Source organism: Poromitra crassiceps (assembly GCF_964638095.1).
Source record: "Poromitra crassiceps genome assembly, chromosome: 12".
Lineage (NCBI taxonomy): Eukaryota > Metazoa > Chordata > Actinopteri > Beryciformes > Melamphaidae > Poromitra > Poromitra crassiceps.
The window spans coordinates 29943832-29970383 of record NC_139632.1 but is presented as its reverse complement, the minus strand read 5'-3'; the positions used below and the strand labels follow the sequence as shown (position 1 = coordinate 29970383).

At 45.8% G+C, this 26552-nt stretch overlaps 1 protein-coding gene across 1 annotated transcript; it reads right to left on the bottom strand.

The window, feature by feature from the left end:
- Positions 1-1872: 1872 nt before the first annotated feature.
- On the bottom strand, positions 1873-25952 carry LOC310786142 (intestinal-type alkaline phosphatase-like; the record flags this gene model as incomplete). The annotated part of the gene is made up of 15 exons (XM_083647315.1): positions 1873-2148; positions 4000-4116; positions 4908-5092; positions 5691-5829; positions 7338-7413; positions 7787-7921; positions 8795-8967; positions 10504-10678; positions 13102-13217; positions 15827-15952; positions 17416-17534; positions 20077-20587; positions 25064-25115; positions 25267-25367; positions 25910-25952. The coding sequence occupies 15 exons, from the start codon at positions 25950-25952 to the stop codon at positions 1877-1879; spliced, it is 2340 nt and encodes a 779-aa protein (XP_083503441.1). The 3' UTR covers positions 1873-1876.
- Between the last annotated feature and the right edge of the window lie 600 nt (positions 25953-26552).

Genomic DNA, 26552 nt, shown 5'->3' with positions numbered 1-26552 from the left:
GTGTGCATTTGTCAAGGTGCCCGAACCCGCAACCTGCACACTTCCTACAAGTCACTCTGGGTAAAAGCCTCAGCTAAATGCTTGAGTTGTAAATTATAGCTCAGTGCGAGTGTCTGGAACCTGTGAGAGATTAAGTGCCAGCAAAGACTGTGTTTGAATTGCAAAAACGAGGACAAAACTAACAAACAAAAACTTAACTAGCTAGTGAAAACTAGTAGTTGCAGTACCACTATGGCCACTCATGTTGGAGTGAATCCCCAGATGTATCTCAGAGAGCTATATGGGCGCACACACACACACACACGGAGACATTGTGACATCACTGATGATGTCATCAGTGATGTCATAAGTCTGATGATGTCATCAGTGATGTCATAAGTCTGCTGATGTCATTAGTGATGTCATAAAGGGGTGCACACGCACACACACACACACACTCGCGCACATGTAAACTTAAGGGCAATAACATTTTGTGAGCAACACACATAACACATACACACCCACGCGCACCAATAGGGCAGGCGAGGCCATGCAGCAGCCGAGCTGTGGGCGAGGCCATGCAGCAGCCGAGCTGCGTATGCAAGCTGCAGGGCCGCAGCTTGGCGAGCTGCAGGGCGAGCCTAGGAATCGAGATGCCTAGTAGTTATATATGAGCATGACAAAATTCCAAATCATACAATTCAAATACAGTACAATCTCTGCTGGCATTACTTTCTCTCCATACTTGTCAAACATCTTCCAACAAACAGTACTTCAGTGAACTTGTAGTTTCAGTGATTCTGTTTTCTCATTGACCTTGATCAATGAGATTTAAATGAGTACCTGGAAATAATTGCTTCATCAGACGGGCTGATGCCTCATGACTTGCACTTTTCAAATCTCTGGAGCCACTGTCGCTGTCTCCTTCTATTCAATCAGTTCAGAGATGAGGGTGCGTTGCAGCCCACTGGAAGCACAATGTCCAATTGGGATTCCCAATTAGAAATAGCCCTTATAAAATAAGTGCTGTTGACTCGCCAATGACAACAGCTCCATGGCATGTCTGTGAAAAAGGTGTGTGTGTGTGAGAGAGCATGTTTGTGTCTGCATGTATACTAGCCTCGGGTCCTAGCCTGTGTGTGTTATTGCGTCAGGGTTGGGGGCATTCATGAATTGAATTGCGACAGCATGGTGAATTCCAATTCAATTCCTGGAGTTGGAAACATAATTGAATTCCATTAAATTCTATGATATGCCAGAGGTTCTAAACATGGCCGTATAAATCAAACATTATGAATCAAATAAAAGACAGTTAAAATAAATCAATTAAATCATAACGTATGTGTTATGTATCTAATACCATCTGAAAGATACCTTTGACATTATTTAGTATTTACTGGACTAGTCCATACCCGAGGATGCGTGCACCACAACTACATGCAGACTTCCGGGGATGTGGTGCAACTCAGCGCAGATTTGCCAAAAATGCTCAAAAACAGCTTAAAGTTGGGAAGGGGGGGTCTGCTTTGTCAATCTCTGTCTATGCCAATGCTCAATGCCCATGTGTCAATTTATTATTTTATAATATAATATAATATAATATAATATAATATAATATAATATAATGATATAAAACACACACACACACACACACACACACACACACACACACACACACACACACACACACACACACACACACACACACACACACACACACACACACACACTTCATTAGATTAAACCTGGAAATTCCAGATTCATTCAAAGTCTGTTTCCTGTTGATTTTGTTTTCAAATTAAAAATCCTCAATTCAATTGGAATTGATGCATTGAATTAATAAATTGACCCTGACGCTGGTGTGTGTGTGTGTGTGTGTGTTTACGAGTGTGTATGGTCATCTGGACAGCAGCCAGAGGAGGCCGGCCAAGCCAAGCAGCGGGCTGGCGAGAGTGTTCACACAGCCGGTGGAGGCGTGCAGGTGTGGGGGGCAGTCTGTGTAGGGCTCCAGGCAGGCGGCGTATGCCATGACATGAGCCACGTAGTTCTGCTCTTTGACCCCGTGGAACAGGTGTGCCATGGGGCCTTTGGCGTAGATGGCCACGTCCTCCCCGCCGTGCGTCTCAGCGTCCAGCGGCACCGCGGCCTGCTGCATGTACTCCTCATCGTCTGGGGAGCAGAGAGAGGACGGTTCAACCACAGTGGTTAGCTCAAGAGTTTTTATACTCAACTATCAAGTCAAGTGGACGCCCGGGTAGTGCAGCGGTAGATTCCCTGTCTACCAACACAAGGGTTGCCGGATCGAGGCCCTGATCGCCTCCGGCTTGGTCGGGTATCCAAACAGGTACAATTGGCTGTCGGTGGGTGGGAAGCAGGGTTCGAGTTATGGGGGGACCTATGGGGTCTTGGACCCCATAGATAGAGTCTGGGACCCCATAGTCCAGAACACCTGTGGGACCCCCACAAATATAACTTTTTTATTTTTATTTTTTTCCAAATAACACATTTTTCGATGTAAGAATTAGTATTATTTATGTTAACTAGATAAATAGGCTAAATAAGAAACATCTTTTCAGTTTTCCTAAAAAAAACTTTTGATGCTATATATTTCTATCAAGAGAGGAACTCTAACCACAAGCATGAAATTATTGATATTATACACAAATGATAGGAAGAGGAAACACAGCTTATTTGGTCATGGTTGTCAAATTAGAAAAACCATGTGACTGTCTACTGAACTTTGCAATTTAGAGAATTGATCAGGTGAATTTTAAAGAAAAGGGAAGTTCCACGTCAAGGCTGTAAGGAAGGAAGTTCAATGTCAAGATTAGAAGGCCTCAAATATACGTTTGACTCAATCTCGCTATGGAAACGGATGGCCTCCCATCTAAGAAACTGCAGTACATGGGGAACAGAGAGCATACTTTCACTTTCAAACAGCGGATACATTTTTGTATCACATCACACAACAGTCTAAACCGAATGTTAATTTAAAATGAGATATTCCTCTGGCTTCAAACGGCCACAATTTGAGGAAAAAACAGCCACATTTTTTCTCGGTGCCCCCCTTCGGCCACCGACAGAGGGACCCCATAGCTATCTGACTATAACTCGAACCCTGGTGGGAAGCCGGATTAGGAGTATCTGTGCTGGTGGATGCAGTACTACTAGTGCCTCCTCTAGTCAGTCAGGGTGCCTGTTTGGGGGGATATCCTCCCAAAATCCTCGCTGTCTGGTGAAAGGAAGCCGCTGGTGCCTGCACATGTATCAGAGGAAGCATGTGCTAATCCAGAAAAAAACTTGACCCTAGCCTGACCACCGACCACCATAATACGCCCGAGGTGCGACGGCTTAATTAACAGTGCACCCGTGGGCGTATCATATTAATTAATGGTGCACCCGTGGGCGTATCATATTTGTGCACAAGGGTACCAGGCGTGTTCCATTCAGCGCCCCAGGTGTGTGCCAGAGTGGTGATATATTACGCGGCTGGAATGAGAATGTTGGATGTTGGAAGGTGATTTAAATCCTGTTGACAAAATGATAGCACATTTACTACCAGATCCAATTTGAAAGTTTGCTTTGGTTTCCCTGGCGTGCCAGTTGGGTGGAGTTTGCAGTTCTGAGACAAAACTAGGGCAGGTCCAATGCACAAGGCAAGGCCAGTCCATTTGACAAAGGCATACATCCTGACTTTAAAAAGTCATTCATCCCAGGAGAGCGGTATTTCCAGGTTACTGTATACACACTCATGCAATGATGGAAGCGAATGGTGCAGAACAGGAGGCGGTGGAAGTGGACCATCAGTGTCCGATGTCCCATGAATAACCACACACAAAAAACGCACACTGAGACCAGAGTGTGCGTGTACAACTCAGCACACTGAACGCCACAATCATCATATTTCATCCATGCTTTCCACAGAAAAACACAGGCATGAGTCATCCATAAACCACATCAGTTTGCGTTGTCTATACACATCACTAGCGCCACAGCTGAAAGACATTAGATTCTACTTACAGTAATCCACCATTGTGATGTTCCCTCTGGTTCCGTTTACGTGTACATAACCGGGGCCGTTGGCGTACAGGATGCTGGTGAAAGGCATGCTGTCATCGGCTTTCTTCGGAGCCAAACCTGAATGATGACCAACAACGGTGGTGAACGTGAGTAATAACAGGTAGGCTATAATTCCATATTGGAGCAAAAGAGGGAGAACAGTCATTCTGTCCATTCATTTAGTGGTTGTTATACTGTATGACTGTTTTTCCTTTTGGCTGTCATTTAGCTGTGCCTATCTTTTTATCTAGATTTGTTTTGGGTATTTTCCCCCCTCATTTGGCATCAACTTTGGAGGAGTGCTACATATTTGATATTCCGTATAACACCCGAGTTAAAATCCAGTCTGTATGACCTACATTCATGCATTGTAGGGGAATCAAAGACATTGCATGCTGAACATACGGTACTGTATATTTGGAGAGTAAAGCAATATCCTATTTGAGGCATAATGCAGCAGTTGCTTTCTAGCAACCATTGATAGAGGTCCATTTGAGAATTGTCTGTGTATAATAATGGCTAAATATGGGTAGGTACATAGCTGACTTTTAAACCAAAATTGATCAGGTGTACAGTATCACTTGTGAAATGAATCACGTCTAGGCAAAGTTCTACATTTAGAAATCAATCTGTTCTTAACCACTGTATAGCCAAAGAGCTGATGACCTCCAATGTGTCTATGCAAGCTATAGTTCCCACTGTCCTTGTACTAGCAGTATATGCACCAGCCACCAGAATATAGAACATTAAGGTCAGAATGGACTTTAAGAGCTTATTGTCTGTATAAATGCCACCAAGGCAAAGTCCTTCTGAGGTCACCTGATTCTTATGATTATTCTGATTCTGACCTACATTGTCTTGGACCGTACCAAAAATGGGGTTCCCTCGGGGCGTGTTCCCTCCAAAGGTGAAGACGTGGGAGTGGTCAGCGGTGACTACGGTGAGCGTATCACATTCCCTGGTTAGCCACGAGGCTCGCTGAACGGCCCGGTCGAACATCACTGCCTCGGTCAGCGCCAGCTTGGCGATGCCGTCATGGTGCCCGTGGTCAATTCTTCCTCGTAATGGAGGGCAGTGGGACAGTGAATTAGTCAAGGCTCAAAACATTAGACACAAACATCATTTTAACAAAGGAAAATGTTTTACAAAATGAAACCAGGCTCTCATTAAATGAGGTGGCAGTTTTGTTCTGTTTTGTGCTTATACACTGATACTGTAATATTGATCATTTCTTGTGTCTTTGTTTTCCCACTGCTGTTTGATCAAATTCAAGTATCTGAGTATGTGTCAGACACCAATGAAGGAATGACAGACTTTGCATTTATGGATTGTGGAAATCCTACAATGGGGTTATAACATGGCTTCAAAGTGTCATAGCACTCGCTCACTCAGGCATAAATTACCATGTTTACCTTCAAGTGAGAAAAACACCAAAATTACAGTTAGCTATGTGGTTTTGAGCCTTTTAGCCTACTGCATTATGTTTCTGATGAATAATATGCTTCGTGAAATTCTAAGTTGCACTTTGTACAGATATTGTTGTCGACAATGAATGCTCAAAGTTTTGATTCTCTAAGCAGTAACATATTGTGTGCCATGTGGCTGTTTGCCTAAAGTCATCCTGCTAGCAGCTGTACTGTCATGGTGGGTACTTATCTTCCACAAACAGGAAGTATCCTTTGGGGTTTTTGCTGAGGATCTGAATGGCCTTCTCTGTCATCTCCACGATGGATGGGTCGCGTGTGCTGTTCCGAAAAACCTCAAACTTCATGTCCTTCGGCTCAAACAGGCCTGCAACCACAAGAAGGAAGCACAGAGAGATTCTGAGGTAAAGATGAATGAAAGAAGAAAATTGTGGTGAAACTGTTAAGTAATTTACCAATACATGTGCTGAATACTGATGTGCTATTTAGCAGACTGGATTTGGTTGGTTTTGGATGGTTTTAGTTAGCCTATACAAACATGTCCTGGAGGGAGAGCTTCTCTCGAGTCAGAAGTCATCTCATTGGTTGAGTTAAACCTCAGAACGACCACAGTATTTTTGGCTAAGATAATGTTAGACTGAAGCCCAGTGACAAGGCAAGAGGTAAGGAGGACAAAGCCAATATCATGAAGCCTACTCTCTGCTACTAAATGAAGAAGTACAGTCTAGTCATACTAGATTATTATCTAGATACCCTAGCTGACCTTCCAAGTTCAAACTAGCCATATAGGTATCTAGGTATAAGCTGGTTAGCTATAGATGCTGAGCTTGCAATAACTAGAGGAATACAAACACCCTGTATGACTGGCCATTTAGTCAGGTCTCGCTCACAGAGTTGGCATGCAGCCTCTCCTCTCTCTCCCCAGAGGGGTTTACTGTACATGTAATAGTCCTCTTCAGTGGCTGATTACAACTCAGTTCACCTGTGTGCCCCTCCAGAGTTCACTGGCTGATTCAAACTGCGCTCACCTGTGTGCTGCTCCACTCGGGAGCTCTCCATGGTGCTGAACCTATGTTGCGGCATTTTGGTCACTAATTAGCCATGTTTTATGCTTGTGTAGCCTATATAATGCTTAGCTTCAGTCAAGCAATCCAACTGGTCCAAGAAGCATTCTAACCTCATGATAATTCCCATAGGCCTACGAGGCTTTATTGGCAGCTTTTGTGGTAAGAGCTAGCTTGCAAACTCTCTTCCTTTTGCCTCTTTCTATTCAGATGTAGGAACACTTCTGTGGAGAGAAGGTTTCAGACACGTCAGTTGGTAACTGATGCATGAGAGCAATAATAGCACAGTGATAATGAATCTGTGTTCTCAGGCTGTTACTGCTGTAGTGAGAGGTGATAATACCAGGTACACACTTGTAAATATATCCTACTTTTACACCTTTGCTATAAAGAAGAGAGCTGACTCCAACTTACCGGAGTCCCATGGTACATATTATCATTGAAGTTTCGCAAATAATACGACTTTCAGAAGTTCACCCGCAGACACAGAGGTGTGGTGTAGTGTGTGTGTGTGTGTGTGTGTGTGTGTGTGTGTGTGTGTGTGTGTGTGCGCGTGTGTGTGCAGGTATCCTGTCCATTAGTGTAGGTCTATCTGCTCGACCTGCTATCTGTCTATTTTATGGCCTCTGTCTGTATTCACCTTATGTAGCCCCGCCCACTTGACCCAGTTGTGTTATGACTTCCTGTTCAAAACACCGTCGGTTTTACCTGGTCTGGTCACTAGTACTGTACTGTCACAGGAAGTGTAAACACAATAGGATGTAACTGGCTGACCCCTGTGTTGGAACATAAGGTGTATACCAATACTAACCCATGAGCCGGTCAGTAGTTTTCACATTGATCTCATCAAACTGCCTCTTGTGCCAAACATACCGAGACCTCTTGTTCTGAAACACAAACCAGACAAATGCATCTGTGACTATTTCTCTCACCATATTTGCCAATAATCAACACATTAGGCCTGATTTATGGCGCCAAACCAGTTATGATTTATGAATATTCAGTCTTGATGCCAAAATCCGCGGGTTGCATTGATTTTCTCCATTTTACTGACGTAAAATATAAAACTAATTGATATCAGTAACCAGAAAAGACACTGCCAGAGTCTTTCTGTAAAGCAACTGTGAGTTTTCAGAGTAGCCCCTTTCATTGTACATACAAAAAAACAATTATGTGGGCAACAAAATCATGAGTTAATGTAAGGAATTATAAAGCATGTGTCATTTTATTTTTTATTTGCGCAAAAGAAAATCATCTTACTGGTTTGGCCTTCAGCCACACGTCTATGAGGTCCCTCCTGTCTTTGCGGTCCCCCTTGCGAGAGTTGGAGGTGGGGTACTCGGGGTCCGGGGTGCCTTTGGGCGACATATACATCCTTCCTCCACCCAGAATGACCTTATAGGGACACCAGACAATGGAATCATTATATTTAATATGACAGTCAAGAGGAGAGTGAGGAAACCATACTTCAGCAACAATGAATAATGCAGTGGTTTTGAAGAGCGCTGCTGGTTTCCTGTGCTACCAGCTAATTAATTTAATTGGCCATGGATCCTAGGTGTGAAATTGTCTCTGATGAGAAGACTAGAATGAAAAGCAGCAGGGCTCTTGGAACAGAGCGTCTCTGTGCCTAAAGCCTTTGTAGAAAAGGGCGAGAGTTTACAGCAGCAACGTACACGTCATCTGTGTGTGTTTGATGTGTAGATCAGCGGTTCTCAACATGGGGTCCAGGGACCACCAGGGGACCATGAGGGGGTTCTAGGAGGGGTTCCCAGGAGGAGTAGAACTCAATTGTATTAAAAAATAAAAAAATAAAAAATAAAAACACGACCGCATATGTCATCATCACGATGCACCGGGCCAGCCGATTTCTTTAAAGCCGGCTGTAAAGACTTTGCGATCTCAGGAAAGTAGCACTGAAAATAGTCTCTGGCGTAATGAAGAATTTGTTCCAATTTGAATTTGATTTGGTAATAACTACGACAGCCTGACTTCTCGCGGTAACCGTTAGCGAGTTTTCAAATTAAAACTTGGTCTTTGTGAGCTGTATTTCAAGGTTCTTAGCTTACAATTGGAACCAATGCCTTCCAGGTTGACGGTTAAAAACAGTATGTGTGAAGTCAGAAAGTAGGCTAATGGGAGTAGAGCAAACACATCGTTGATTTGGCTATTTTTATACGATTTGTTGACTTGACGGTAAGCAATGCATAAAAAACACCAGTCTTACTTTAAGTGGCAAAAAGCATCAACGCATTGCTTCTTACGTACATCGATGTCAACGTTGGAGACCAGCTGGGTGGCGATGTCGACGCAGCCCTGGCGGCGGGCGCTAGAGGGCAGGTCTGCGTCACTGTACCAGCTGCGGCTCACAGAGTGAGCGTAGGCAGCGGCCGGGGACGCATGCTGCACACGCGTGGTGGTCACGATGCCTACTGATTTACCTGAGGGGGGGCGCACGCACACACACACACACACACACACACACACACACACAAATCAGAATCAGCAAATAGTAAATGTGCAGGAATTTGTCTGATTGAAGACAAATTGACAATTTACAGTGGACAACAGCACCTTAAATAATGCAGATTGGAGCTCTGCCTCCAAGAAATGTTTGTATAAAACCGCCAACCTGAGTCTTAAATGCTAACATTTCCTGGTTCCCTCCACAAGAAGGGTTGGGTTTGTTACACACACACACACACACACACACACACACACACACACACACACACACACACACACACACACACACACACACACACACACACACACACAGATACACACACACACACACACACACACACACACACAAAACTGAATACTGTTTATGATCACATATTTTGTTGGCCTATTGTGAACCTCGACCCATATTGATAAGGTAGCTGGTAGCTGGCTTATCAGATGATTGTTTTATATTAAGAGAGATAATGGGGCGGGGCCATTGCGTATCCTGAGATAATAATTTATTCCAAAGAAGTGAAACTTTTCCATCACACAGTACACTCAGAGCATGTTTTAATAAACAAATAAACAGTACACTCAGAGCATGTTTTAATAAACCAATAAACAGTACACTCAGAGCATGTGCAAGTGTGGAAAATGTGTCTAAATTTGGAGTGGCGGGTTTGTGACATGTATGTTGGCAGGATGGGGAAGGTGACGTCTGCCCATCCTTCAACCGTAGACGTGTGTACCCCCCCGCCCCCCAATCCCTGCCTGCTTAGTGATAAAGAGTTCCCCTGGTTTTCCGCAAGTCCGTGAAGAATGGGCTTCATAATAATAGTAAAGTCACATAATCATGCAGAAAATCATCCAAAATGTCCCTCAGTTGCTTATCACTGCTTGTAGATGTGACCAAGGATGGCTGATGGTTTTATGTCCACTTTAACTCTTTATTGGCCACAAAATACATTTCTGCATACAATTTAAACATGTGGCACTATCTATATTAGCTTTGACAATTAGTGATTGTTTACAACATTAAACCCTTTAGATTAACAGGTTTTAACCACAATCTAATCTACGGGTTAAAGTTCCCATATTTATGACTGTGTCCCATGCACTTTGAGTTGTTTAATTTACTTCCATTTGTTTTGGCACCATTAATCTATAAGCAGTGGATTTGTTAGCCATTACATTTTTCTGAGAGCTTATAGGCCGATTCTACTTTTTAAATTTTAAATGCTTAAATTCTACAACATTGGAAATTAAATTCTAAATGGGATTTTTTATTATTATTATTATTATTATTATTATTATTATTATTATTATTATTATTATTATTATTATTATTATTATATTTTTTCCCCCGGAGCAGACTGGTTCCGTATCCGCTTAAACCAGATGTGCAAATGCTAAAGGGGAATGGCCTCCAGACTAAATGATATTAGCTGTATGCATTAACAGGGAGGTGTGCCTAATAAAGTGGATAATGAGTGTATATGAAAAGGTCCTGTACATGCATCAGTGGTTACCTTGTGCTTTGGCGCGCCGCAGCACTGAGTAGACCTCGTTGCCGAAGGTGGTGTTGCACTCGTAGGCCACTGCGTGAGCGCTGAGTCCTACGGTCTTAGCGTTAGCCTTCACCCCACAGTGGTAGGCTGTAGCAGTGCTAGCGCTGTCTGCTACTTGCTTATCCACACTGTAGGTCTGCAGAGACAAACACAGTTGAGCGAGAGAGTGGTGTTGGTTATAAGTTGAATCAGTTTGTGTTCAATTTGCGATAAGAAAAATGACATTTTCACAATGTCACAGATTATTACTTCAAATAAACGCAGGCCAAGTGTGTGGAACCGTGATGCGATCTCAAGAAATCGGAATTTTTATAATCCGATGTCAGAAACAGGGGGGAGAGAGAGAGAGATAGAGAGAGAGAGGTTTTGGATCTGTGGTTTGCAGAAACATGAAATGCAACATTTTATTCTGGCAACTGGACTGCAATACCATGCGTATGGGGGTTGTGGTCCCACAAGCTTTCAAGGGCCTGCTCAGATCTTATCAGATGAACATGATACAGGCTGGATCACACAGCAAACACAGCAGACACGTCCAAAATGTCCAATGTTTATCCCAGTGTGAAAACAATTGAGGGATTATGCTTGGCCCTGAGGCTGGATCTAATTTTTATTTGAGAGTGAGTCTATTTTCACTGTTTCCTGCTTCCACTGCGATGCCAGCGTTTTCAGTTATAGCGTTGGTTTTAGCTAAACCCTTTCAAACTCTTCTCTTTGCCTGCAAAATGTTTGAGGACCAAGTTGGAGGAGTGGGATGGAATGAGGCAAGATGCAACATGTTAAGAGGACAAAGCATGTGAGAGATGGACACACACACACGTCACGCACACACACACACACACACACAAACGCATGCACGTACGTACGCATACGCATATGCAGAGTACGCATGCACGCACGCGCACACACACACACACACACACACACACACACACACACACACACACACACACACACACACACACACACACACACACACACACACACACACACACACACACACACTTCGCCTCTGACCCACCCATATGGGCAACTTGCCCTTCTCTCTCTCTCTCTTGCCCTTTCTACACATATAGCCACCTGTATTTCTCTCTCTCTCTCTCTGACATGAGTCTATCCTCTGAACCTGTGCACTGATAAGAGTGGTGACAGATTGTGTGTGTGTGTGTGTGTGTGTGTGTGTGTGTGTGTGTGTGTGTCAAGTCAAGTCAAGTTTATTTGTATAGCCCTAATTCACAAGCATGTCTCAGAGGACTTCACAGAGAATATGTCTAGCTAAATCTAGCTGACACAAGAATAGCAATTACAGTAGTAATAATGACAACATGACTGAACAATCATAGAGAGAGACAGAGAGAGAAAGAGAGGGAGAAAGGGCGGTGGAAATGTGGGGGAGGAGAGAGCAGGGAAAGGGGAGGGGGTGGGGAGGGAACAGGGGAATGTGGGGGAGGAGAGAGCAGGGAAAGGGAGTGTGTGTGTGTGTGTGTGTGTGTGTGTGTGTGTGTGTGTGTGTGTGTGTGTGTGCGTGCGTGCGTGCGTGCGTGCGTGTGTGCGTATGTGTGTGACTGAAGGCGAAGACACTCAGAGGTCATAGAGTAGAGTAGATGTTCATGGTGTTAAGCAACAAATAATTCCATCTGTTATTGTGTAAACCTGTTTCTGTGTTTCTTAATTGTAGAGCAGTCTGTAAAATGTGTTTTGTGCTATAATAATAGCAAGTGCTGTATCACATTTAATAACGATGTAATGCATTTTCTTTTACTTTTGCAATTTTTATAATAAATAAAATTGAAGCTTTTCCTTATGGATGGAGGCCAGCTTGTTCTATCTTTGCTCTTTATGTCCTATGCACAAGCATTAATTACAGCACTACATATTTGCTATCAAATATTGATATATCATACAGCATCATCTCACTAATGTCACTGAATACTAAGTTCAAGTCATGCCCATCTAGGGACAAAGATTGCAAATTAGCTTAGGCTATAAATGTTATATGTGACATCAAACCGTTTCTTGTTGAAATGTTCTATGTTTGTGTATCTGTCCCTATTCGGATAAACATTGAAAATAAACAAGGTTTAAGCAATGTTTGTAACGATGAAACGAGACAAACATACATGCAAAATGAACATCACTCTCACACAGAGTTGCATGGCTTACAACCCTGGCCACTTCTAAAAGGTTTTTTAGATACTAGTGGACCCGTGGGAGTTGGACCCCCGCACCCCCCCATCCCCCTCGGAGAGTTAGACTCACCCAGTCTGCCCAGCTGAATTAAAAGTGCAACCTACATTCAAGAGAATGTACGTGAATCATCGTGTGACGTGAATGATTCAGGGTCACTGTGAATCATTCCCGTCACACTTATATGATTTACGTACATTTTCTCGAACTGACGGTGAAAGTTATCTGGAAGTCAAAAGATAGAAAAAAAGAGGATGAGGAAAGAGGAAGCAAGACACTGCCCGGACGCATGAAACATGACTGCCTCTTGGAAATGGAAGTTGCATAATAGTCCATGTTGGACTTTTGGATATGTGACCATGTTGTTGGCACCTTAGACAGAGCGAGGTATGGGAAGCTGTCCATGGCCAGCACCGTCTCCTCCCCGGACCGGCCCTCCATCTGACCGCGCAGGATGCGAGCCGCCGTCACCGTGGACACGCCCATCCCTGCGAGGGAGAGAGTGAGTGACAGGTGAGGGTCACCGAAAAGTTCTGCCCATCTGATGTCACAGGGGGCATTCCTGACCTTTGAACCGTGAGATTCCTAGTTCCCAGTACAAAAAGGAATGCCGCATTAGCACGTGATAGACAGTGATAGACAGATGGTTCATCCAATCACCTGCCAAGTATTGTTTGAAAGTCCCTGCCCCTTTTTAACCGGGTTTCCAAGATCAAGTTCCCAGATGGTTCTGTGAAACAAACCATGGCAGCGTCAGGTTAGGGGAATTGATTGAAGCATCTAAACGTTGGAGGTATTCACATTCCTATTGTTGAGGAGTTTGACATTCTGAAAGTTCCCTGACCCCACAGAGCTCAAAATAGCCTACAGTGTGTCCAGTTTGCAAACATTACAAATATGGATAAAGCTTTTACAGTCTCTCAATACATACTGCCACCTCCTCATCTGGCCAGTGACTACAGATGGAAACTATGGCTAACTCTGGCATATTTACTGTGTTGTTTTTAAATATGCACTGTGTATAAATATGCACTGTCCCAGTGAAATAAATAAATAAATTAAATGAGATGAAAATACAGACAGAAAAAGCTCAGACTATAACATTCTGTTGGCCAGCAAGACGGGGCCCAGGAGGATGAGCAGGAGCCTGGGGGTCTGCATCCCTAACCCCAGCAACCTGGAGAGGTCCACACACAGCCGGCTACTCAGAGTGAAGAAAAAATGTCTTCAATCCAATAAATCCCAAAGTAAACAAAGTCAAAAGAGTCCAAGGGCATTAGCATGGATTCAATTTGCAATTCAGTGGTTTCCCCATCTGGCAGCATCAGGTTAGGACAACTGCATTTTCAAACAAAATCCTTTCATACCCCAAAAGTGACTCTTGCAGAATACAAAACGTACCAATGTCTTGTAATACTCCACTGCTATTACACTATTCTTTCTTCCTCTTTTTTAAATATTTTATTTTCAATATCAATATATGAACAAAACATACAAACAAGCTCAGACACAGGAAAGGAAAACAAAGAAAAACATACATATACTATCAACAGTTATCATAATGTGCTACCGTCCATTTCGGGTACTTATGTGCTTGTAAGACACGTTGTGCATGGGCTCCCACACGAGGCGTCCAATCGGAACCTGTGAGTGAAAATTGATTGATTGATTGCTTATTGATTGGTTGTTGATCATTATTGACTCTGTTCAATAATGATCTATGGCCACAAACCAGCCGGGCAAGTCACCCATTGCCCCCAATCTTGTCGAGGTAGGCTAGAAATGGGTCCCAAATAGTTAGAAACTTTTTAAGTGAGTTCGTTCTCAGGGATCTGAGCCTCTCCGTCCTTATAATCGAGATCATGTCCATCAGCCACATTGGGAAAGAAGGCGAAGAAGGGGACTTCCATTCTTTCAGAATCAATTTTTTGGCAACAGTTGTTGAGACTGTTGCACAGCTGTGGGGAAGCCCAAAGAGGTATTACACTATTCTTTCAACTTCACATTCAGGGACTGTAAATGCCTCAGTGTAAAATACATGCTGGTAACTTCTGATATCAGTTTCTCAAGAAGAAGTTGGGAGCCACTATTCTCTCCTTGAACACCACAGTTGTAAAACTGAGAACACGCTCTGGCCGGCATTATTGGAGCGTGATCGGGGAGATGCGTGGAGAAAACTCAGCCACGGCCACCCAGAAATGTAAGTAAGAAGGGCTGATTAGGAGCAGAGATTCTGGCAGCTATCAGGAAACAACTCTTACATCTCTGTGCCTTTAAACGGCTCCCTCTACAGGAACGGCTCTCACGCCTCAACAGCTGTTATATACCGCCCAAGTGACGATTATTTGTGAGAAATTCTCACATCAAATCTGATCCAGATGGAGACTTTGCCCTAATTGGCGTAGAAATCCTTGCCGGTGTGGCCGCTGAGTGCCAGGCAGCTGAAGGTAGACTCAGTTCTCTAGGGTTTCTATCTACTCAGGTCTCTATCTCAACTAGAGACTTTCTCCCATCTTTCCTTGTTAAAACCAATCAACCAACCCTTCAGAAGGGGTGGTGAGATGCAGAAGCTTACAGTAGGGCGGGCCTTCAGAAGGGGCGGCGACAGGCAGAAGTTGTGTACTTGTAAACAAATCAAACCGTACCGCAGCAATGAGTCCAGAAGACCTGGATGCACTTCCGGTTCCCTCATCGCAAAGTCAATGGGATTTTTTTCTTTAAAAATGAGGACCACTTTTATGATTTTTGAAGCGTATACAAAAAAAATGTAATTGCGATTTTCAGAAAACGCTTCAAAAGACGTTATTTCATGCATTTAACCAGAATCCCCATACAAAAATCCCATTATTGACTTTTACACGACTTAACTGGAAGCGTGTGACTTGCTGAATTGGCCTACAAAAATACGTCATCCCTCCGGTACTCTCTAATGTAACGTTGCTCAAACATCCATTTTCAAGACATCCAATTTTCAAGTGTTCTCGCCTCTGTTCAAACTACTATTTACTACGAAGTTCGAAGATGATTGGTAGGTGGAGATCTCCAATTGTCTGGGAGCCGAGACTTTGCTGAAGGAGGTGGACATGTCTTCACCTACCGTCGCCCAGGAACAGGATGATGTTCTTGGCGCGGTGCTCTCGTGGGCGGAGCCTCAGTGCGGCGCCAAGCGTCTCCCTGGCCTGAGCGTCCCAGTAGGCCGGCTCCTTCTCCCGCTCATACTGCACTGCTCCATGGACACACACACACACACACACACACACACACACACACACACACACACACACACACACACACACACACACACACACACACACACACACACACACACACACACAAGAGAAGGGGGTGGGTGTGTGTGTATTTGCAGAGTTGATCTCAGAGGTTTAACAGGTAGATAAAAAGTGTGTGTGTGTGTGTGTGTGTGTTTGTGTGTGAGAGATAATGTTTGTGTGTGTGTGTGTGTGTGTGTGTATGTATGTGTGTGTGTGTGTGTGTGTGTGTGTGTGTGTGTGTGTGTGTGTTAGTGTTTGTGTGTGTGTGTGTGTGTGTGTGTGTGTGTATGTGGTGCTTCATTGAGTCCTATGTTGACTATTTGTCAGGGCCCGTTGACGTCAGTTCTTAAAGCATGGGCTATATTTTTGGAGGCGCAGGGTAGTCCAGTAGACAGCCACAGAATCCCCATGACGTCTGAAAGCAACAGACAGACGTGTGACACTGAAATAAGCCGGGGTGGTTAAACATGACGTTAAACACTTGGCTTTCATGCCAGAGACCACAGTTTGAGTCCCAGCGTGTTCAAAGTCTACATTTACGTCGTGAGTCACATTTAACCGGTGGCATCGAAAAATGAGGCAAAAGGAAAGGATACCAAGGTCCTGATGAATACACAACAGAGCAGGACGTGTTGTGAATGAGAAGGTGCTGTTTACATGTGGGGATGGCTCAGGTATAGAGGAGAGCTTCAACTTTGTTTCTGTGTGTGTGTGTGTGTGTGTGTGTGTGTGTGTGTGTGTGTGTGTGTGTGTGTGTGTGTGTGTGTGTGTGTGTGTGTGTGTGTGTGTGTGTGTGTGTGTGTGTTTGTGTGTGTGTGTGTGCACGTGTGTGTGTGTGTGTGTGTGTGTGTGTGTGTGTGTGTGTGTGTGTGCGTGCGTGTGCGCCTGTGCATGCATGCCTCTCCCTCTGTCTTTCCCTGACACTGTGAAATATAAGCATGGCCTGGGGTTGGACAAAGGAGAAGGAGGTTTCTAAAGAGGCGTCAAAATGACAAAAACAGAAACAAGAAGAAGACACTGTTGCTTCACGCCCGCTGACAGGCGGACGCCGGACGGCGAGGGAGGGAAGTGGAAAAGGAACACTCCGGCCACACCAACAGCAGAAAGGTAAACAGACTCTGTCCAACATTTCGTAAGGTCCACCATTTCATAAGGTCCAACATTTCATAAGGCTTTACATAATGAGGTCGACACAGATAAAAAGATCTACACACATTTGTGCACGGACACACTCCTCCATCCATTCCACCTACACACTCTCTCTCTTCACACTCACTCACACACACACTCATCCTTCCAAAGCACGCTAACCTGCACCTCTTTACTCACCCACTCCCGGAGGCTGAGGTTACCTGCTCGCTCCGTCCAAACTGCTGCTAACATCCCACCAAGAATAACTCTGTCGTCTCCTCACCTTGGCTGTCTGCCACAGCCCGGCCGGTGGCCAGCAAGACGGGGCCCAGGAGGATGAGCAGGAGCCTGGGGGTCTGCATCCCTAACCCCAGCAACCTGGAGAGGTCCACACACAGCCGGCTACTCAGAACAACCAGCCGAGACAGAGAGACAAGAGGCGCAGAGGGAGAGAGAGGGGGAGAGAGAGAGAGAGAGAGAGAGAGAGAGCCAGGAGAGGGAGAGAGAGGGAGAGAGAGAGAGAGAGAGAAGAGCCAGGAGAGGGAGAGAGACGGAGAGAGAGGGAGAGTGCGCGTGTGGCAGTGAAGACCTCCGGCCTTGCCTTTTTAAAGCCCCGCTGGGTGTGTTGTAAGGACGGGCCCACAGCAGCTCATAGGCTCAGAGCCGAGAGAGAGAGAGAGAGAGAGAGAGAGAGAGAGAGAGAGAGAGAAGAGAGAGGAGCCAGGAGAGAGAGAGAGAAGAGCCAGGAGAGAGAGAGAAGCAAGGACCACACAAGAGCGCTGTACTGTAGCATCGCAGCCCCCCTCCTCGCTTTGATTCCTGAAACCCCCCCTTTTATTGTTTTAAAAGGTTGCTCTCTCTTCCTGGCTGCCTCACTCTGAAGTGTTGATGATAGAAATTTCAATGGCCCTCTGATGCGGTTAATCCATAATAGGTCTTTTTTTGCGGCAGTTGATTTAACAGAGAGAAAAAGAAAAAATTCTGCCCAATTTGTGTTGGCATTCATCGCCATACGAATCATAACGGTTTGTCTTTCCATCCCCCCCCCCCCTCTCTCTCCCCTGGAAAAACAGTCCAGGGGAGAGAGGGAACGAGCTCCAACGTCTTCTCGGGAAGATCATGATTGAGTCATGATGTGCTCTGCTTTTCATGTCGAGACCACGCTCACATTTCCATTTCTCCCTCTCGGAGTCTTTGCATTTAAAAAAGACCCCAATATTTTCCCTCGCTCACCAAGTCAACTTGGCTGGCTTTTCAGTGGGAAGTACAGCGAGGTTAGCATTTTTCCTGCGTGAGGTAGTGGAGACCGCCTGCACAATGAAAAGCTCTCTTCATTTCTCTTCTTTTTTTGATGCAAACACAACAGTTTACGTGTGAAGTGAGGTGAGAGTTGAGGCCAGCTTCGTTTCCCGCGCGGCCGCGCGAAAACCCCCCCGGGAGGCGGAATCTCGTTAGCGTTCAGCGCTCCACAAGAGCGGCGCTCTCTGCCAAGCGCTCGTCCCCATTGCCAACAGGGGTTTGCAGTTAGTCACATGTGCCTCATCAAGACTGCAATAAAATCCTAGCTGCAACCTTTGTAACGAGGCCTCACATGACACGGCCCACACCACATGAGCTACAATTACCAGCGGCGATGTGCGAGAAGGGGGAAACGTGTGGGGGCACGTCTGTCTGTCCATTTGCTACAGGCTCGCCCCACAGAGAGAGGGCTGACTTATGTTGGCAAAGTCAATTGACTCCCCTCCGAGACAAGTGTAAATAGCCTGTGGCTGTTTTAGGTCTCAGCGTGGATCAGCCACCAAAAAGGTGCTTAGGTACTTTTGTTGGTTGATTATATGGCAATCTTGGATGCTCGTGGGAAGCCTGTGAACTCATGGGAAATTAAAAGACTGACGCCACCCAACCAGAGCTAAACAGCTTAAGAAGTTTACTTGCAAGAAATACGACTAGGATTATTTTGTTAACCAAGGACTTCGCTTATCTACCATCTCTTCAAAAGTAGCTACAATCATTTGTCACGGAAATTTAACTTTAGTACATGTTCAACAGCTGTACTGGTCACATACCGTATGTAATCTCTGTTCCATAACTTACTGTAGCATCCCTCTGTATCAGCGCTAACTTATCTGTGCTGATGTCAACAACTTTCTGCGCGTCATTGCAAACAAACGCATGAAAGACAATTTCTTCCTCTTTGAAGAAAAGTATCTTGTGCCGGGTGCTTCTGTTCCTCTCATAAGACCTGAATCTTATCAAAGATATTAAAGTAAGCCGAACCTCTGACTCCACAACTTTTTCCTACAACACATTTGTTTCAGTTTGTGCTATTTGTCTTTTTTGGGGGGGGGAAGGTCAAAATAGGTGTTACTTTTTACTTTTAGATATATCATTCTGAAAACAAAACTCTTATACATCATTTTGTCTTTCCCCAAGTAAAACAGCGATGATTTAGTGACTGTGATCCATCAAAATAAATCACACACTACATACAGGAAGGATGCTGAGATACACATCGATGAAAACAGCCCTTTCCTGGCCTCGGATCATCGGATGTACAGGGAGTGCATAATGGATATTTATAGTGAGCAGATGGGAGACGTTGTGTACACTACAGAGCACAGGAACATGTACAGTGGGAGGCCTCTCTCTCTCTCTCTCTCTCTCTCTCTGTTGTCCGGTCTGTTCTGGCCAACCAAAGCACTGTTCATCATTCTATTTTTCATTGAATAAAAAAAGGCACAGAAGACACAGAAGTCATCAATTAACAGCGAAAGAGGTTGGAGATGACCTAAGATGCTGGAAGTCTTTGTGTTATTGTCTTAAACTTGTTATTGTGTTGGATCCTCCAACCCCACCTTTTCTGATTAAGACAAGCACCTATACACTCTAAAAACCAGGCGTTCATTGTTCTGTTTTATTCCACAGATCCAATGGGAGCCGATACGTTGCTTTGAGTTCCTTGATGAACCCCAGGGCTATGAACACCAGGGCTATGAACACCAGGGCTATGATGAACACCAGGGATATGAACCCCAGGGCTATGAACACCAGGGCTATGAAAACCAGGGCTATGAACACCAGGGCTATGATGAACACCAGGGCTATGAACCCCAGGGCTATGAACACCAGGGCTATGATGAACACCAGGGCTATGAACCCCAGGGCTATGAACACCAGGGCTATGAACACCAGGGCTATGAACACCAGGGCTATGAACCCCAGGGCTATGAACACTAGGGCTATGAACACCAGGGCTATGAACACCAGGGCTATGATGAACACCAGGGCTATGAACCCCAGGGCTATGAACACCAGGGCTATGATGAACACCAGGGCTATGAACCCCAGGGCTATGAACACCAGGGCTATGAACACCAGGGCTATGAACCCCAGGGCTATGAACCCCAGGGCTATGAACACCAGGGCTATGAACACCAGGGCTATGAACACCAGGGCTATGAACACCAGGGGCCGTCATCACAAGGTAAACGTCAACAACTATTGGTCGATTTTCAAGGTGGTGAAAATGACCAATGTTAACGAATGCAAGCCCTTACAGTCGTGTAAGTGCATGCGTGCAGTGTATAGATACAGTCGGACATGGGGGAAAACGGCAGAAAGGAGGTGTTGTTGTGACAGTCAGGTGGTTTCCCCCACACTGACCACGTACCGCCCAGCTATGACGGTCTATGACGAGACCTCACCTGAATGTATAGACCAGAGCCAGGGGCTGTAACCAGGAAGTAGCTGTGACCTCTGGTGGTCTTTTAACGTAACGACAGTGTGATATTGATATAGCTCGCTGACAGTGAAGTGGGATTGGTGGACTGGTAACATCCTCGTCTTTCAACTTCTTCATCGCAAGAGACCCGGTTCACCTCCCGAAGTGCTCCATTTTGAACCCTAACCCAAACCATAACCCTGACCTAACCTTAACACATTCACTGCCAGCCGTTTTTTTTTTACTGTAGGTAGCTTCTGCCAGAGGGTTTTTTTGAGGATTCTGGCTCATTTTACAAGAGCCGAGGATTATTTTCTGCTTGGACTTTGTGAACACAAAGTTCACAAAAGTACTAATAGAATGTGTGCTTTCTCTGTCTAAAAGAGTTAGTTTGTAGAGTTAGTAGTTATGTAGATATTAGCCGTTGAGTACAGCATGGTTTCAGCGTCTGAGACTGAAAGCTGAGATAATCGCAGTTTTGTGAAATTCAATCAAACAGGCAGAACAGTCACTTTAACCATTTATTTTTGGCATCAGTGAGAGATCAGACATCTAAACAATATAGTTCTGAACGCCCTCTCCTTCAAACTCCTCCCTCCGTGGGCGTGTCTGGTGGCTTTCAGCAGCGTTTGTCACAAGCGAGTTTCTACTGCCTGTCTGAGCAGTGAGCAGCCTCCCTCCCTGGCGGCCCCCTCGTCGGCGAGTGTGGATGGGGCTCACTCGTTTCTTGGGTTTGAGAGCTTTGATGAAGCTTTGTGCGATTCTAGGCTTTATGCTGCATGTTTCAAAGTGTGTTTTCCACCCAGTCTATTTTTGGAACCCCCCACCGTTGTGCGCCCGTGTGCACCAGCGTGAAAGCGTTTTCGCCTACAGTATGAGAATGAGGCTCGTTCGTTTCTGGGTTTTCGGTTGAGCTCAGCTGGAATGAAGCTGCGTGCGATTCTGCGCTTTCTGCTGGTGTTTCAAAGTGTGTTTCACCCATAATCTATTATGCAAATTTGCAATCCCCCACCGCCAGCTCCCAGCGCGATAATGCGCGAAAGCGAAAGCGTTTTCGCCAATCCATTTTACAGTATGAAAGAATGGTTTCCTCGCGCGTTCCCCTGCAGTTTTGGCTCGGCTTTTTCTAGTCTGGAGAGCACTGTCGCCACTTAGTGGGTCGGTGGAATGGGTTGTACACGTTCGGTGGCTCCAATATTTTTATAGGAGACGTGGGGGGCGTTGATCCACGTCCCACCGTCAATTTTTTTTTTTTTTTTTTTTTGACGACTCAACTCGTCATTGGCAGTCAACCGTTGGATTTTTTTTGACGACTCAACTCGTCATTGGCAGTGAACGTGTTAACAAGTTATTTTACTCGCCTGAACATAACCATGAAAGGCTGCGCCGACAATCCCACCAAGCCCATTTTACGCCTCCATGCACACCCACCCCAACCCCTCACCCCACCCCCACGGTCACCACCGGGCCATCCTCCCTGCGACAACACTGAAACAGAGGCATCACCTGCACACACGGTTTTATATACATGTCATTTTGAGTGTCATTGGAAATCAACTTATTCTGTTGTTTCGGTATGAGGACATGTGGGTTCATGACCCTGTGTGTTCCTCCAGTAAATGTTCCTGGAGGCCCTTTTATTTTTTAGAGTGATATGGAAACTCGGCGGGGTGAGACACTTAAACACCCCCTCCTTCCCCCCCATTCCAGCATCTGGATCTTGTGTTATATTCCTCTAAAAGTAAATTACAAAGGTTATAATCCCCTCTGCTCCCCTCCAATCTGCTCCCTACTCACCAGCCTCCTTTGACCTATAGATTCTGGGAATTACAGTGGTTAGCCAGATTGTGCGTCTAGATTACAACTCGCGGAGGGAAATGTTTAGGTTCAGGTTGTCAAGGCGAGGATGTACGTGTGGGTGGCGGACGACCACACAGCCACGGTCTCAAAGATAGGGCCAGATCCTTTTCCTCGACTTTTAGGATGGCTTTTAAAGAGAGTTTTTGTGAGGCAGGATAGTGAAGGACAGATAGGCATCTACAACTCTCACCATCATCAATATCCTCTGCCCTCTCTGCCTGTGATGGTATGTGTGTGTGTGCGTGTGTGTGTGTGTGTGTGTGTGTGTGTGTGTGTGTGTGTGTCTATCTTAAAGAAGGGAGAGAGTCAGACTTTGGGAAAGAAAGTGGGGGAAGAGAAACAGACAGTCAGAGAGAGAAAGCAGAGACAGCACTGGTGGAGTAATTAAGTCGGCCAATGATGCCTGTGATCTATTTTGGCCTTGTCACAAATATGACCCGAACCCCCCCCCCAACCGCCACACAGTCCCATCCACCTACTAAAGCGACAGACGAATAATACATCGAGATCAATTTAAAGGGGGGACCATAAATGACGTAACACCGTTTATGTGCAGCGCTGCCGACTGAGATGCCATCTCACGACAGTTGGAAGGCTGGTCGTAAAAGCTTTTTACTGCTGGCACGCGGCTTGATTGGGGGACGATTATAAACGAGGCACCAAGAGACCCGCGTCCCGCCTCGCGACAAGTCACAGCAGCTCCGGCCAGATCGCTACCTCAACATCAAACAGCCCAGGCTCTGACAAGTGGCCCCACTTTAGCTTTAATTACACTCATAAAGGAAATATGGAGGTTAGTTCATCCTAATGAGGCTACAGTGTGTGTGTGTGTGTGTGTGTGTGTGTGTGTGTGTGTGTGTGTGTGTGTGTGTGTGTGTGTGTGTGTGCGCATGTGTGTGTGTGTGTGTGCGCGTGTGCGACAGAGTAAATGAAACAGACGGGGTGAGGGAGGGGTGAGAGAAAATGTGTGAGAGAAGACAGAGAAGAAAGGAGAAAGACTATGAGTGTGAGAGAGGAAGTGTGTGTGTGTGTGTGTGTGTGTGTGTGTGTGTGTGTGTGCGTGCGTGCGTGTGTGTGCGTGTGTGTGTGTGCGTGCGTGCGTGTGCGTGCGTGTGGACACGCGTGCCAGCCCGTCTGTCTTCTAATTGTTCATGGTTTGGTTTGTCTGACTCCAGACCTACAGCGCATGTTATGACATGGAAAAAAATAAATTGCAGAAAACCAATATCCACAGGCTTGATTTTTATTTACATTGAAGAATATTGCATTTGACATCACCTCATAAAGAAATGCTTTCATGGGCACAGAGTGACCACATGAAGCCTTTGCGTACGGCCACTGATGCAGCGTGATGCTAGCTAATAGAAGAACGGTGACTCACCTGTGCACTGCGCAGCCACGTCTCCAAACGCCCAGTGACTCCACGCTGCCTCTTACACCACCTCTTTCCACAACAATGGCTGCCTGGCAAAGTTTCTCACCTCCAAGGTGTCCAGAGAAGTAACAAATGACAACAAAGCTGCTTTTCCTTGCACCACTTCCATTCGGGAGCCTCGGCGTGCATCTTTTGTTTCAGAGAGAGAGAGGGAGAGGAGGAGGAGGGGGAACACAAAGACACACAACGCACACCACCACCACCAGCACTCACCTTTTGACCAGTTTGCGTCAGAAATAATCAGCCCATTTCCTTACCCGCACTGCCCACCTCAAATCAAAGAGTTTCTCTGTCTCTTTGCAGACACATCACTGTCTCTTTGCAGACACATCACTGTCTCTTTGCAGACACATCTCTGTCTGCGGCTCACCCAGGTTCACGCTTTGTAGTTTGCTGCAGGAAATGTCTTTGAATGGGTTTCAGAGTCGCCCAAGTGGGACGTGAGGTTTGAGGGACACATGGGAGCAAACAAGCGTGTAGCTACAGTATAGTAGAAAGACGATGGTGGAAATGTACATAATGAGCTAAGTGCTGTATGAAAACAGAGATTATGCAGGAAAACAGAAACAAACTATCCTCTATGTGGGAGCATAGAGCCAGAGATGCATTTGTATGCAAGACGGTGGGGGATGGTCCGGTGGGAGAAAACAGGAGTTTTGATCAGCACAGAGTCGCGGTGTACCGGCCTCGTATGAACTCTCCTCCTACTCGCCTAAGCACTCCTAGATCTCCACATCAAAGAGCCCTCATTACAGAAGCTATCACACATGCACAGATAGATTCAGAGAGCTGAGAGGGAAGGAGAGAGAGAGGCAGAGAGGAAGACAGAGGGGGTGAGAGAGAGCAACCGCACATCTACCACATATAGAAGAAGTATCACAAATCAAATCAACTCCAGCTGCAGTTTGGCCTCACCTGGCACGACGTTGGACAAGTGCCAGAGAACCTCAAAGAGGAGGTCCGACTCCTAAACCAGCTTCATCAGAGCACTGAGCTAGTGAGACAGAGATGTTGTTGGCCGGGGATGGACCAAGAAATAAACGAGTGGTGTCAAAAGTCCAAGTTCCAAGGCTACCCAAACAGAGATCCGGGCACCCATGGGCACCTATACTTCACACTCTGGCCATCGACTTCACCTGGTTGGAGCCTTTTAAATGTGCCTGGATGGGTGGGGGAGCATCGACGGCGACTTCAGGCTGTGCCAAGGGTCGGATGGAGACTGCAAAGGAAAGAGAGACATGACCAATTAATCTTGAGTGAGCCATTGGAGGCAAACCAGGAAGTCTACCTGCGGTTTGTGGCTGAAATAAAATACAGGATGCCTAGAGGCCCACAGTACCAGGTGGTGAAAGCACCCAAGCCTGGTGGAGTAGTGTATCCCATAGCCCCACTGCATGACCCCACCTGAAGTCATACAAGTCATCACATCTCAAGTCAAGCCAAGTCACAAGCGTTTAACTTCCAAGTCAAGTCTCAAGTAATTTATTTTTTGTCAAGTCAAGTCGCAAGTCATCAAAACAGGGACGAGTCGCCTCGAGTCCAAGTCACCAAGTCTCAAGTCCCAATCTATGGTTCAGTTAATAGTGCCGATCTGTAGTTCAAACCATCCATTCACTTGTTAGACTGCTCGTTAAGCCTGTCAATATCTTTCAGAGGACGTCCTTGTGTGGCGCGCTCACTGCTTCCGTGTTTGAACACTGTTTGTCTGGTGTGGTCTGACATGTGGGTCTGCCTGGATAGAGTGAGGTGTACAGGTCTGACATGTGGGTCTGCCTGGATAGAGTGAGGTGTACAGGTCTGACATGTGGGTCTGCCTGGATAGAGTGAGGTGTACAGGTCTGACATGTGGGTCTGCCTGGATACAGTGAGGTGTACAGGTCTGACATGTGGGTCTGCCTGGATACAGTGAGGTGTACAGGTCTGACATGTGGGTCTGCCTGGATACAGTGAGGTGTACAGGTCTGACATGTGGGTCTGCCTGGATAGAGTGAGGTGTACAGGTCTGACATGTGGGTCTGCCTGGATAGAGTGAGGTGTACAGGTCTGACATGTGGGTCTGCCTGGATAGAGTCAGGTGTACAGGTCTGACATGTGGGTCTGCCTGGATAGAGTGAGGTGTACAGGTCTGACATGTGGGTCTGCCTGGATACAGTGAGGTGTACAGGTCTGACATGTGGGTCTGCCTGGATACAGTGAGGTGTACAGGTCTGACATGTGGGTCTGCCTGGATACAGTGAGGTGTACAGGTCTGACATGTGGGTCTGCCTGGATACAGTGAGGTGTACAGGTCTGACATGTGGGTCTGCCTGGATAGAGTGAGGTGTACAGGTCTGACATGTGGGTCTGCCTGGATAGAGTGAGGTGTACAGGTCTGACATGTGGGTCTGCCTGGATAGAGTGAGGT